The sequence below is a fragment of the Argentina silus genome (assembly GCF_951799395.1).
Source record: "Argentina silus genome assembly, chromosome: 4".
In the NCBI taxonomy this organism is placed as follows: domain Eukaryota; kingdom Metazoa; phylum Chordata; class Actinopteri; order Argentiniformes; family Argentinidae; genus Argentina; species Argentina silus.
This window is the reverse complement of record NC_139658.1, coordinates 11,907,383-11,922,035: the sequence shown is the minus strand read 5'-3', so window position 1 is coordinate 11,922,035 and position 14,653 is coordinate 11,907,383. Positions and strand designations below refer to the sequence as shown.

Genomic DNA, 14,653 nt, shown 5'->3' with positions numbered 1-14,653 from the left:
AAATCCATTTTACATCAAAATCCGTTTTACATTACATCTTGCCTCAAATATTGTCCGTCTGTGCAATACATATTTCACAGCATCTTACGTGTAGATCCTGCTATGGAATTCTAAATACATTCAACTCATTTTCAAAGTGCTTTTCATAACACAAAAGTCATGTGTAAGTTAGATAAAGAGTAACTTTACTCTTGCCTCTAGTTAACAGAGCATGGCATTTCATACAGGAGTGTGAAGTAAGTGCCACCATGCAAACTCTTTACAAACATTTTAGCAGAACTAGGTTACTGTGGTGTTATTACACATGTCTGGAAGTGGCGAAAACTAAAACAATTATGAAACTATTGGCCGCTGGTTTACCAATCAATGCACAGACATGAATCAACATGAAACATGGACCGCAAGTTGCAGGATAGTCATCTCAGCACACTGCTACAAAATCATTATTAGGATAGCTCTACAGTATGTTCCCCAATTATGAGTGAATATACTATTAGGGTATATTCAAATATATTGCACTTGTTTTCAACTAATTAAATTATTAAACAAGACTTACTTACAAAGATAGTGGTAACAGTTAACATTCACAAAGATTTTAGGGGGTGGCTTTCTAAACCTGTGACTCTCCCTTGGTAGAAGTATATTGTATGGGAAGGTTTAAATACAACCTACTGTAATGTTTTATCAAAGTAAACAACCAAATGGGGGATAATGTTCAGAATTTCCGCTGAGGCTACATCGGCCAGGCACCTCAAAATGGGGGTTGTTCAGAGCCAAAGAGCTGAACCTTACAAAAACCAGACCTTTACATCCAGATGTTCTGTTTAGAATTAATTATACTGTAGCATTTGTTTTTGCATTCTCCCCCTGGATTTCATACTGTGTTAATTAAATTCTACCCAGTGCAAAGGTTTATGTGTAGTTTAAGCCAGTTCATAGGTAGTTTAAGAATATCATCCCCCAAATAACTCCACAACATAGTACATTCCTGATTTAACAAGCGACTTTGGCACATGAGACAAGGTAACTCTTCACCCATATATTCTTACTTGCTCCCCTTTAAGAAAAATGTCTACAGCCACACCCCAGATCCAAGGGCAATGTGTTGGCTGGTTGCTTTTAGTGTCACGTATAACCTCAGCATGAGGTAATACGATCAAGATCAGATTGGAGTATGTGTTGCCACCACAAACCTAGACTCTCATCCATTCTCTATTGGTGTTGCTCATCATGTTGATTGCATTGATGCACGTTGGTTATATGTGGCCTCTTTCCAGGTGCGTTTGTGTATGTTTTCATTAAGATCTTGAGTCCAATAGCTGAGCCCAATAATACACTTTACATTTTGCAATGATCCACCACCTGTGGCAATGATTCTGTGACACTGATTCTGTACGGTATGGCATCATTAACCAATAACAGGTATCCACATGAAGAGACACGTCCTATCAATACTTTAGTGCTGCGTTAATTGTGGATTTAATTTAGGTGCCCAACATGTGTCATCTCTTCCCATGTCAGGCAGTCATGTGGAAATTCAGAAAATTCTTATCTCTAGCAACAGTACTGCCTATTTCAGAGTTGCCAAGAAAGTTGAAATGAACCTTTTCACCTAAATGATAGCAACCCCAACCCAACCCCTGTTGGCTAACTACTCTCTTTGCACTCTCTTTGATACTGAGTTCATAGGTTTGGAGTTGGCATAACATCCGTAAAGCTGTGTCTAATGTAATAATTAATGGTCATATCAAATGCCTTTTTATGGATGTCTTAATGTAATTTGTATCACTGAGCATAATGACATATTGCATTTTGTAAATTGAAAAATGAAAGATACACACTAAGATAAGTATTCCAAAATGTTTTAATGGTAGAAGTTACCACAAACCTACAGTATAAGAACTGTATATGGTATAAAAACAGTACATAGCACCTAATATGCTATTCATAATTTTAGACTTTTAAGGGTACTTTTTGATAGGAATTCCAAATGAAATTTTAAGCAATTCCATGAGTAATAATACTACTAATGTGTAGCATAGTCAATACATTAATTTACAATATATCAATGAGCAAAATAGTAATTAAACAAAATAAAGATATATTTCAAAGCTTTGCGTGCACAGATTTGCAATCCCAACAAATACCGCCCCTTTACACATGCCAATGCACAAAAAATAATTACATTTAAAGGCGTTGTGTGCAAAGGTATATTATGAATTTGCTGATCTTAAAAGGTTGAAAAATGTATCCAGAAGACACTCTATATCAAACAGAAACACTGTATGTGATTAGTATACTGTATTAAAATGAATCATCCTAACTGTGTTTTATGGAGAGAGAACAGTAGGGGCTGGTTCTCTATTTGCCGATGATGACGTTCCTGTAGCCCTTGATGTGACACAGCTTGTTGCTATCAAAGTCGACCACCAGTTTCCTCAGGCCAGAGTGGGTGGGCGTGAAGTAGATCTTGACCTTGGCGTCTTGCCCAGGTTCAACAGTGCAGCCCAGTCTAAGGAGGGAAAATATTTACATATTATAATAGTGACAGGCACTGTAGCACTTTATCACATTACCCTCCTAATATAAATGTTTAGACAATTGGTTATTTTTAATGAAAGTTTATATGACTACAGTACCATGACTATACATGGATTTTCTTGTGTGGGGTCTTGAGTAAATAAGCTTGGTCAACACTCTCCTGTTTCTCTTGCTGACAGGTTTGAACACAAATTGAATCACAGTACATACCTATGATTTAATCTTGCAACATCAGCTACTACTCACTTCACTCAGTATTTAACATAGATCAGATGAGGAATAACACATACTGTCATAATCAGGTAGCATATGTGTTGCTTAATTGAATGTTCAGAAGCCAATTGTACTTTCCGCTTGAAAACGTTGGAGGATGATCATCCCTGATCATCACTTTATTCATATGATATTGAGATATTGTATATTCATTTGATCAGTTACTCAAAGTAGACTGTATTGATTCTCTGCTGGTCTCATTCCATTCATACTCCCTGGCCCAAGGCTGTCTATTCAATTGCGTAACACCACATTGAGCCAAACATGCTGAACAAACTGACAAATCATCTCATCTGATTCTGGATGCTTGGAGAGAAAATTGCTGGTAAAAAAGATAGTGCAAACATTTTCTGAAAAACCAAATTAATCCAAATTAATCCATGACCTGGCGCTTATGACAACTCAGAAGTTCAGTGCGGCAGTACTTTCCAAATCATAATGATAATTTATGAAGCTACATTTTGTTTTAAAATGTTGGCAGTTTAGTCCAATATAATCTCTGCCAGATGGTTTTAGTGTGTTTGATTTGTGTATTCGACCTCATCATTTATTAGCAAGGCTATTATTCTGTCTTTGTCTATCTTTTACATGCACAAATAACATTATAAGTAAACATTGGTATGTCCTATGATGTGTGAAATACAACACACTGTGCTGTGGTGTCGTCATGTCTGTGGTGTCCCTTCCCCAAAGTTGTATTTGTGCTGTTGTATCTCTATTTTTAACATTTTAGCCATAAAATATTTGACAAACAATATTATATGTGACAAGAAATACAATTTAAACCATTATAATTGTCATTCTATTCCATCACTAAGCACTAAGTCCCTGTCCCTGTCGTTGCACCCTCTTAAAGGCCTCTTCACCCCTACTACCCCCACTGTACTAACTCTAACCCCAATCCTAGAGACTTCTTCACCCCCACTACCCCCCTGTACAAGTTCTCTCCTGTTAATAAAAAAAATGAATAAAAAAAAAAACGAAAAAAAAAAAAAAAAAAAAGGCTTCTGGCATTACAACTGCCAATGGCCCCTGGTGTGAGCATTGATTACTTTGTCTTATGATGACTGTTGGATAGATGATTCACTTACTTAAACAAATGTATTTGTTGTAAGCCGCTTTGGATAAAGGCGTCTGCTAAATGCCATAAATGTAAATGTAAATGACTAAGCATAGTCATGACATGCTACTATGTTCCTACTGTACCTCTCAGTGAGGATCTTTCCTCCAGTGAGATTGGCTCCCTCTACGCTGAAGCAGCAGTTCTCTAGCGGCACTGGGAGAGGGTTCTGCACGGTTAACTCAGCTGCCAGCTTCCGATTCTCTTTGGGTTCCCCGAGAATCTACAGAGAAAGAACATTTCTTAATGCTTAAAATAATATTGCACTTTACAAGTACGTGTAACTACAAAAATATGTAGAATGCTCCACCTCTGAAAATCATGAAAATAAAATAAAAAATGGCTTTTTTTTTTTCATGTATTGATTCATGTTTACAAATGTATTCCCTTCTAGGTAGATACACACATTATGTTGGAAACTCCGCCTAACCAAACAAAGAGTCAGCATAGCACAAAGTTCTCAACTTACCCTGACTTTGATCTCAGGGTTGTCCAGCACAATGTTCTTCACTGCGTAGATGGCCTCTCGGGTGCTGTAGTCTAAAAGGAGAGCTACCAGCCGGATCAGGTTGTCCTCTGTGAGGGCCTCCGCATACTTAGAGTAGTTCATCCTTAGAGGAACACGCCTCTCTAGATCAACACACACACACACACACACACACACACACACACACACACACACACACAAAATCCAATAAATGTAAAGCATATACAAATACACATAAAGCACTACACATAGATTACACATACAGTACTACACGCACACACACACACACACACACACACACACACACACACACACACACACACACACACACACACACACACACACACACACACTCCTCGTTCTGAAGAATGCTGACCTCCTCCAGGTGACAACTCAATATTGAGCAGATCTTTAAACCCACAGTTCTCCCCCAGAATTCCATTGTAGGACACAGCTCTGGAGCCAAACAGCAGGCGACACTTCCTGTCGCTGGATGTGTTGTTTGTAACGACAGCCATCACGTCAAAGTCGCAGCCCTTCCGCATCTCTGAGATAACCTTGATTACTAGGTGCAGGCCTTCGTTCTCCTGCTGCTGCTGCAGTAATTTGTTCTGGTGGTTAGCCTTCTTGAAGGCTTCCCTCTCGTCATCTGAACCTGGGGACAAAATAAATGATTCACCAGATATTGATACAGCCATACATGTAGTAAATAAGCATTATCTTTCCACAGGCTTATCTTCAATGTGATACTGTACAGTGTTCTTCCATATATAGTACTATAAATGAACCCAATCACAGCATGTCTCTTTTGTGGTCCTCTGTGACCTTTTGGCAGAAGTATGTTTATTTTGGAGTGTGTTTCATAGTTTGTAGCAGTGACTTCACATGATTAACATCAGCCTTGTCCTGCTTCACCACTCCCTTCCCCTCTCTGTGTCCCCAACTCAACCCCTTCCTACCTCTCTACACTTTCACTACAGTACATGAGTGCATTACTCCTCTGATTCTGTTGGTCAGTCTCCACAATGCCACTGTACTGTATACCAGCAACCCTATGCCTGGCCTTTTCATGGTGATGTGTTGCTGTTCAAGTGTGTTTCAGGGTGTCATGTGAAAATAGTGTACCACAGGGGTAAGTATTGGGGTTGCTCATTTTGTATCATAGCGTCACTCCCTACCCTCAGGGTACTTGTACAGGTGTGTGATGTCTTCCCTCCTATCGCTGCCCACGCTCTTAGTGCTGATCCTCTGGCCCACCAGAGTAGAACCGGTGGAGCTGGGGATTTTCTCTGTGCTGCCGTCTTTGCGCTTCAGGAAGTATTGCACGTCAGCATTGACCTCAGCAAAGACAAATGGCGCATCGTATTTGAAGGTGAGCTCGCCTTCCTTTATGGCTTTCAATGGGACTGGGCCACAGCAGTAAACTCCTGAGAAAGGAGAGAAAGTCATAGAATGTGCAACTTTTACTTAAATATCATCAGTAGTGTACCAATAACATACAGGGCCTTCGGAAAGTATTCAGACCCCTTCACTTTTCCACATTTTGTTGTGTTATAGACTCAATTTAATTTATAAAATTAAAACTATTTGCCATCAATCCACACACAATACGCCATAAATGGTTTTTAGAAATGTATTAAAATTTAAATACAGAAATACCTCATGTACATAAGTATTCAGTATTCATAAGTATTCATAAGTATTCATACCCTTTGCTATGACACTCTGCTATGACAAATTAGCTAAAATGCAAAAATGTCATCAACAAATCACTCAACAAGTTGAATTGAGTCCATCTTAATGCAAGGATAATAGTTCATGTAATTTTCGAATTAATATCTTTGTTTTTATAGGGTCTCTGATTTGCATAGGAATCAATTACTGTAGGCCTTACCTTGACTCTTCTCCTGTGGAGTAGGGTCACTGGCCTGCCAACCATCAAAATCTGATTTGAGGTCAGGCCTGGTCATCCAGCTCTCCACCCAGCAGTGGTAATTCCTGCAGAAACACACAATCAATGTAACCCCATTTACAGATGTCTGTCTGACAAAAAAGGTGGACATTCTTTCTGGTAAACAACCATTTCCAGATTACTGCCTCGCAAAAATGCAGCACATGAGCAAACTGGTGGAAAACATGGTCCAGTCACATATACAGTGGAAGGTTAAAACCAGGCAGTTACATCTGTTCTAAGATGAGAGGTTTGTATGTTCTGTGTGATAAATGATAAGTAGCTCTGCTCTCACACAGTAGCTTTACAGAAATGGTGTCATAGTTCTCCTGAGTTCTCACCATATCATGTCTCTGGATTTCTCGACAGTCTTTCCATCCTCATCCACATAGCGCTCAATCACCAGGTTACTGTTGGTGTCATGGGCTGACAGGTAGTTGGTCACTACTCGACAGGGGAGTCCCAGGGCTCGAGCAACTGTTGGGCACAGAAAAAGGTTTAAGAATGATGGAAGATCTAAATACATGTCTCAACGTACTGATGGGGCTTGGAGTGAGCTGCATGATGAGTAATCTTACATTCTTCCTCAGATTTTGATAGTAGCCTACAAAATGCCATGAAAAAACATAGACACGCAGTTAAGCACAATAATATAAACCCTATGTGGTGTCATACCTGAGCAGGCCACTGCTGCAAACACCCAGCATTGGCCGAAGCGCACAGGCTGACAGGCATTAACATCCCAGTTCCGCAGGATCTCCACACTGCCCGTCCATGACATGGGGCTCACCCCCCCATCATAGTCATCAGTCCACCTGCCTAGCAAGACCCCTTTGTCGTCATTACAGTTCACCTGGGAGACAAGGGCAACAATAGTCTGGGTCATCACTTCAGAAAAATATAGGTTGTCATTTTATCCCTTTCAATCCAGTTTCTTTATTCTTTTCTTTCATCATCTTTGAGATTTCTGAACAAAAGAAATTGCAGAAAAGGCCACTCTCTAATTCTTTACAAACATTAATGTATTGTACTGTAGTGTACGACAGTGTTTCCACTACCATTGAATAGCCCCCTGCCTGGATCTGTTTTGCCCTTCCTAAAACTTTTCAGCTTACATATAGTAGAACTCAATAGAAAATGTTAGTAATGGCATCCCTGGATGTGGATTTGGGGGTCTCTGCACCACTGCTGCATGACCAACTTTGACCTAAATCTTACCATGGCACTCAGCACTCTGGACAGATAGATGGGGTTTCTCCTCCCTGAGCAGTCTTTCGCAGGATTACGTTGGTATTTAGGGTTCATATCCAGAATTCTCAGACATGTGTCCAGGATCCCATCTTCAAACTACACAACACAGACAAACACACAAGGTCAGATTTAAAAAATTTGCTCCAGTATAAAGTTTGCCCCTGTTCTTTTCTGAACGGTCAGCAAAACATGACAGGATCAACAAAAGGTCAAATAAGGATCAAAGGAACGATAAATAATAGGGCTAGGGTTAGGGTTTGATCTAATTTTCTTGTCTTTGATTCCCCCTTTGAAAATAACAGATGCTAATGCTTAGTAAAGTTACCGCATACAAAGTCTCATACGCACATGCACAATATGGAATTAGATATTAGATATTGAACAGTATCCACACATTTAAGTGGCTCCAATAATGGGTTGGATTATCAAGAACTGTCAATCATAGAATGATTACACCAATTAGTATCTTAAGGTGAAAAGCAATGAAAAGTGCCTCAATTGGGTCTTATCAGTCAATGATTTACTGTAAAGATTTTGTAAGACTGCCCAGTTCTCCTGAATGCTAATTTCCCACTCACGTTATCAAACCTGTCAACCCATTATGAAATATGGGTTGAATTTTATTCATGGGAATGTGCACGGTACAGTAGTTATGTTAGAAAACAGTTTATATAACATAACAAATCTCATGATGAATGCAATTTTTCCCTTGTCAGGATAAGCTTCAACCAGATTCAAAGTCAGGTCTTTATCACTGACAGCAAACTATTTCTGGTTCTCCTCCAGAAGAAGGATAGTGCCTGTGTTAGTTTTGGTACCTGGCCAAAGTTCCATGGTGTAGAGATGGGGTGTTTGTAGCTGCCTCGAAAGATGATCCCGTCTTGAGACAATACATACTCCCTTAGTTTCTCCTCACTGTCCATGTACACTGCATCCCCTGTTGTCAAGAGACATGCAGTAGTAAACCATACACTAGTTAGGTATCATCCTCTCTGGAAACAGCCTACTGTAGCTCCCAAATTCAGAATTCAGAATTATTTATTGTCTATTGGAAGCATTAAAAAAACAATTATATTATATTATTATAATATAATATAATTGTTTTTATAGTATTATAACAATGACCAGGTTTCTTTGATACAGAACATAAAGTTGTCCATCTAAAACATATATAGCAGAGATGTATAGTGATGTGACTGGCTGTATTTCCCAGTCATGTGACATAACGTCTGTGTATTTAGCTGATAGAATATCTCTTCCTCCTCATGATCTTCAACCAGTCATCATCATTATAGCCATACTCATAGTTATCCATCCATCCATCATGAGTCCTTACATGTCAAAATGTCACTGCTGTATGCCCTAACTGTTATCTCTCCGCCGGTCATGCTGATGCCCTTGACTATAGCATTCCTGACGCTAAAAATATTCCTGCCATACTGAAGTGGGACACAGTCGCAGACAGCATGATGCATGGAGTGTTTACCCACCTTGGCACCAGGGGTTAAAGAGCAGCACAAACTCAAACCGCCCTGATCCCCCTAAGGTGAGGGAGTAGCGCCCGATGGGTGAGTCCGGGGCAGAACAGATAGACAGGGCCACCATGTCCCCAGGGGGACTGGTGACCGCGGCGCTCCAGCAAGACACGTCGATGTGGTTGGTCAGACCAAAGGAGGCCCGAGTACCATATTGATCAGAGGGCTGGGGACCTAGGGGAGGACATGGGGAAGAGGAGTGGTTAGGGCAGGAAGCTTGGACAAGGAAACAGGTAATTAACTTCAAGAATGCATGTTTGAAAGTCTTAAGTGAGTTCCTTTCTGTGTTTGTTTTATCACCACTGAGTTGGGGTGCTTTCACTTTCAGCACAGATGATGTCAAGAGGGGAAAGTATTGAGATATGAACAGAAAAGCCAGGCTGCACAATTCCCACACTATTTCCAATGCTCCCCCAATTTTCCTCAAACATCTCTGGAATCCTCTTTTGTTTAGTAAGAGAAAAGTGTATGGGTGGATGATTTCACAGGGACTAACAACGATGGGAACTCAAGTTTCTCTCAGTGACCTCAGTTAAGATCTGAGGGCAGGCAAACTGCATGAACTGAAATTCCATTGTGTTCACACTGGGCAAATGTCCAAAAAGTCTGCCCTTTCAACTCCTCCACTCTCTCAACAGCATGCCAAACCTAGTGGGACATTTCCCCTTCGGCTATTCAATGTAACAGTTGGTGTTAAAGTTTATATTCTAAACCATTAAAAAATACTTGCACTTTCACATCAATTGTGTTATCTTTGATAGGACATATGCCTTCCTGTCAAATTATCCACTTCCTGTTTCACATAGTTGGATACTGTAGAATTGGCAGTGGCCTGGATAGATACTCCAGATACACCCCTTTCACACTGTACATTACTATAGTATCAACTACTTCTTTGGCAGTCAAAAGCATCATCATTCACAATAGGGACAAACTAAAACATCTTCCCTTTCCTTAAAACAACACAAGACCTCATCATCAGGGCTTTTTGTCCTCCCTATCTCCTTCTAGACATCTGACTTCCCGTTTGACACACCCCAGTGAAACAATGCTCTCCATCCTCTGTTCAAGAGGAAAAATGTCTCAGTCTGAAATGTTGGCCATGAGGTTGTAGCAAATAACTTGGTGAATACCTTTACCTCCAAATTCTTCATTATCAAATGATAACACTGTCTACTGGGCTGCTACAGTGCAGAGGTGCAGGTTGTTGAATGGACTCTGACATAGAGACTTGTCTATGTGATAATGCGGACCTGTCTCTACAGTGAGCCACAGATCGCCTGGCCCCAGGTAAGTCGGCACCGGAGCGCTTGTGGTGCAGGTTGTTAGACTGCAACATTCAGTCTTGGTTGTGTGGGTTGATACAGAAGTCTCAGTAAGTCAAACTGAAAGGATTTGATTATGTGTTCTGAGAATAATGATACACCACCTGTCTCTGCGATGAGGCTAAGAGTGCTGGTGCCAGGCTGGTAGGCCCCAGAGCGGAGGTGCAGGTTGATGGTGAACGGCTGGCCTCTCCTCACAATGAGACGCTCCACCCCATTGAGCTCGGTGCGATGGTCTGTGTTGTTGAACTCACACTCCAGGTCCCAGTGGGCAATGTCCAAAGCTGAGGGAAGAAGTTGACAACAGGAAGAATTTATTCCATGAGAATGACTGCAAACAACCTGCAAACTTTGGAAGTTTTGTCGCTTTTCAAGGGCAGCTTGGAAAAGTCGAGGTTCCTACTGTAACATATGAATTCAACACTTATTTCTATTTTTAGCACTAAAAACAAGTCCACTTCTTTTTATTATCATTTTTATGATATGATAGTTGTTTTATGATAGATAGTGTCTAGCTTTTACAGCAATAATGTCTGCTACGTAATGATATGGAAGTTAATAAAACCTGTATAGAGTACATAATGGTATGCTTTAAAGGCCACATGAAAGTCTATGTATAGACAAAAACAAGGGTATAGAATAAAACATATGCATGGTGGATATAGTGTTATAGGGAGCTTGTATGAATGCTCAAGTGTCACCCAAATTATTTTGTTTACGGCAAACTTCTGGTAAATATACCACAAAATCGTGGTTAACTAAATGTCTGCTGCAAATTATTGCCAGACATTTGCAGCTGTTTACCACTTGAGGATTATCTCTGGCAGAGTGCATGAAGCCAAGGACTTTCATTGGTATTTGGAATAATTTTACTTTTGAAGCATAAAGGGAAGCCCATAGTAAAGTGTTTAACAGAAACAATTCTATTGACTAACCACCAAAGGTTGTGTAAACATCACCACATTAGCCCTCCAGACAAATTTCAACCCTCCCATTGATGAATGGATTTCACAAGAGAGAAAAACAGACAGAATGAAAGAGTAGTGTTCACTCCTCGCGAGGTGTGCAAATACTGTACAGAACAGTTCTCTTTTTCCCCAGAGCTTAGTGTGACTAAGAAAATGCCACCCTCTGATTTCATGTTTGTAAGAAGAACTACAGTCATCCTATGTCCTCAAGACAGGGTTGTTCCTCTGGGTTGTTGTGGGGTTCAATTCTGTCAAACAAACCTCAGCAGGGGATAACATCATGGAAACAAATGTGAGGTCATGCCCAAAAAAACTAAAACTGACTGACAAGTGCTTCCTTACGTTTGTTTTTGTTTACTTTTAACATGTCCGTTGGGGGACCCACATTATGCTAGGTTGCTCTTTCTTTAATTCAAATATTACTGTTTCAAAGCAACTCATTGATGTTGGTGCACTGTCAGAACTCACATAGTAAGAGATAGGTAAGAGATAGTAAGATAGGCCTTATTACATAATCTGAGGTATCCGGTCAAGCTATTTAAGACCAAGGCCTTATAGGGGCTTTGACTGTATGCCCTTGCCTGAGTGCTACTTTTGGAGGAATGACAGAATTCCACTGCAACTGAGCCGAATCCTTTTTGTTTCTGCTATGTGATGTGTTACGGTTCAAGATGGTCAATTCAACTCATTGTGTGGCCATCAGGACTGTACATCCTCTACACTGACAGAGGATTTCAAGTCTCCCTGGTGAAGGAAAGTAGGTTTTAAATTAGCTTTAGGGAGGTTGGCACATTAACTCATTCTTCTGGGGATATAGTTGGCAATAAGCCCATTTTACCAAGCCATAAAGCTGCTGGTAGCCTTTGCTCTCACACACCTAGAGGCAACAAAACCAATAAAATAAATCTATCAATGTTAGAATCTGGAGACCGTTAGGCAGATTGATAACAGATGAGAGGCTGTTAAACAAAACTTTATTTACAATATTACTTGCCAAACAACCGTGTAAAAGCTCAATTGATCTAATGTTTTAGTGTAGTTATTGCTGTGTTTCATTATCGTATTAAATCATTTGTATCAAAGGTAATATATTTGTATTAGTACTCTTGCGTAATTGTATGACAAAATATATGTGCGCTCTGAATGTGAGATAGTACTGACGTTTCTGTAGTTAGACATCTGTAATCGAGGTGTAGTAAGTTGTACAATTGCATTGGGTATTGAAGATACTAGAGCACTGCATTGTACGTGACATGGAACACTGTAACATGATGACATTATTGGCCAATCACTAGGTTAAGATGTGTATAGGGGTATGTCCTCCCTTTTGGGCGATCATCTGCCTTGTGCAGTGAGGCTACTGTGCTACAGTGAGTTTAGAATCTTCATCATCCTAGGCGTGCACACCCTTGTTTTGCTTCCAGTCTACCAACCTGAAGCAACACCACATCAAGGACTGTGTTATAGGGCGGCATGGCAGCACTGGGACGGCGTAAACCAAATACTGTATGGAGTGGACAGAGGCAGGTACAGTTAATGCATCCTAAACCCGAGGAAAAGCAAATACATTCTCAGCCATAATGAGCAAACTTCTAGTCATGAAAGAAGCAACAAGAGGTCTCTCTCTCTCTCTCTGACAGCTGTGAATGCACAATGCTGTGTTATGAATGCTTGCTCTCTTTTGGAAATGTGGTATTTTGTTTTTCCACCCATACTTACTACAGCAGAGTTACAGTATAATCAACCACTTTGTGCATGTGTAGAGACACATGATAAACAGGTGAAACTCATTCCCCACTACCTACTGTAACTATTTAATGAAAACATATTGGACTCCTTCAGCTTCACCAGAGTGAGTACTAGCAACAAACACAAGATGCAGTTCATATACTAGTGGTGACTATTCATTGTAAATGTTTACTGTCAGTGTTATTTTAGGCTTAACAATAATAATCTATTGCATGCCTATGTATCAAACAAATATGTATCAAACTAACATCAACCAACAATCATTTGCTATGTATGTTTTAGTGCCTCTACCATATTTCTGGATTGTCACATTTGCAGACACGGACAGGTCAATGACAGTACCATTAACCTGGTTGATTTATGGTCAAACTAAGGTTTAAGTCAGGAATATGTGAAATGTTTGAATGGGTTCAAAGGGGCTTTGTAAAAACCCTAACCCATCCCAAGGACACCGCTCCAATGAAGTCTGGCACAGTTACGAGTGGCAGCTACAACAGCTGTCAGTTGCTATTAAAAGCGGCAAGGTTCCATTGCAACAATTAACTCTCACTTCAAACACCAGGGTGAAGAAATTGTTCGGATGCATGGAAGCTTTGTGGAAGCTTATCACAGTACGAAACAAACTGAAAATATGAAACACTGAAATCAGCAACAATGGCTCAAAGCTGGGAGGAAATGCTTTTATCAAGAAAATGTTGGAATTCATTGCGCACTAATAAGCAGCATAGTGCTTGTGGGAAAACAAATCCTCCCTGACCAAAATAGCCGAAAAGAAGGAGACATCCTTAATGTCTATGATGATAAAACAAGTCATGTGTGACTACTGCATGCAACAGTTACAGATCTATAGTGAAGGGGTGGGTCAAATTTCTCATTTCACTTGGTTTATTCTCAGCATTTTCAAAATATTCACAAATGTCCATATAATGTTATATTAAAAAACTTTCGCTCTTTCGAAGTAGATTTATTTTCGTTTAAACTTGTATGTTGCTTATTCGAAAACCACTCAAAAGTCGAAACAAATAAAACGAATAAATCTGCCCCACCATGCTTTTTAAGTGTAAACATTTCTTGATATGTTTTATTGTTTGCACATGCAATTGGCCTTATGCATGTTTCATTGCTTGTATGATAAAATAACCATAAGTTCACAAACTGTAAGGCTTATTCAGTCGTTCAAATTACATATTTAATATTTATTTCAAAGCAGAATATAATACGTTGCAAGAACTAGTTTGCACTATTTAGATAGCATTTCAAATAGTTATTAAAATCTTACCTTGAGCCATGATCGCGTTGATGTACAATCGGATTATAGTCTGTGCGGTATTGAATGTTATTATAAGAAGGCAATCTACTTCACTATGCCGCTATCCTGACTGTGAGCGGGGTTCTTATTTATTAGTAGTGGTCGTGCGCGTCACCGGAAATCCTCAGAATGTCTTTATACCCG

At 39.9% G+C, this 14,653-nt stretch overlaps 1 protein-coding gene across 1 annotated transcript; it reads right to left on the bottom strand.

Moving 5' to 3' along the window:
- Window positions 1-1,854: 1,854 nt before the first annotated feature.
- tgm2b (transglutaminase 2b) lies at window positions 1,855-14,565 on the bottom strand. Its single transcript, XM_083667928.1, has 13 exons — window positions 14,480-14,565; window positions 10,588-10,767; window positions 9,114-9,332; window positions 8,442-8,560; window positions 7,591-7,719; window positions 7,048-7,225; window positions 6,714-6,849; window positions 6,316-6,419; window positions 5,600-5,848; window positions 4,798-5,076; window positions 4,404-4,564; window positions 4,021-4,157; window positions 1,855-2,512 (listed from the first exon to the last, which is right to left on the bottom strand). Exons 1-13 carry the CDS (start codon window positions 14,487-14,489, stop codon window positions 2,362-2,364), a joined length of 2,052 nt encoding a protein of 683 aa, XP_083524054.1. The 5' UTR covers window positions 14,490-14,565; the 3' UTR covers window positions 1,855-2,361.
- Between the last annotated feature and the right edge of the window lie 88 nt (window positions 14,566-14,653).

Excerpts from the sequence above, each read along its gene's own strand:
- tgm2b (XM_083667928.1), bottom strand. Across the intron at positions 7,226-7,590 it reads CCAGAGTGCTGAGTGCCATG|GTGAACTGTAATGACGACAA; the intron begins GTAAGATTTAGG and ends CTTGTCTCCCAG. Across the intron at positions 4,158-4,403 it reads ACCCTGAGATCAAAGTCAGG|ATTCTCGGGGAACCCAAAGA; the intron begins GTAAGTTGAGAA and ends CTTTCTCTGTAG.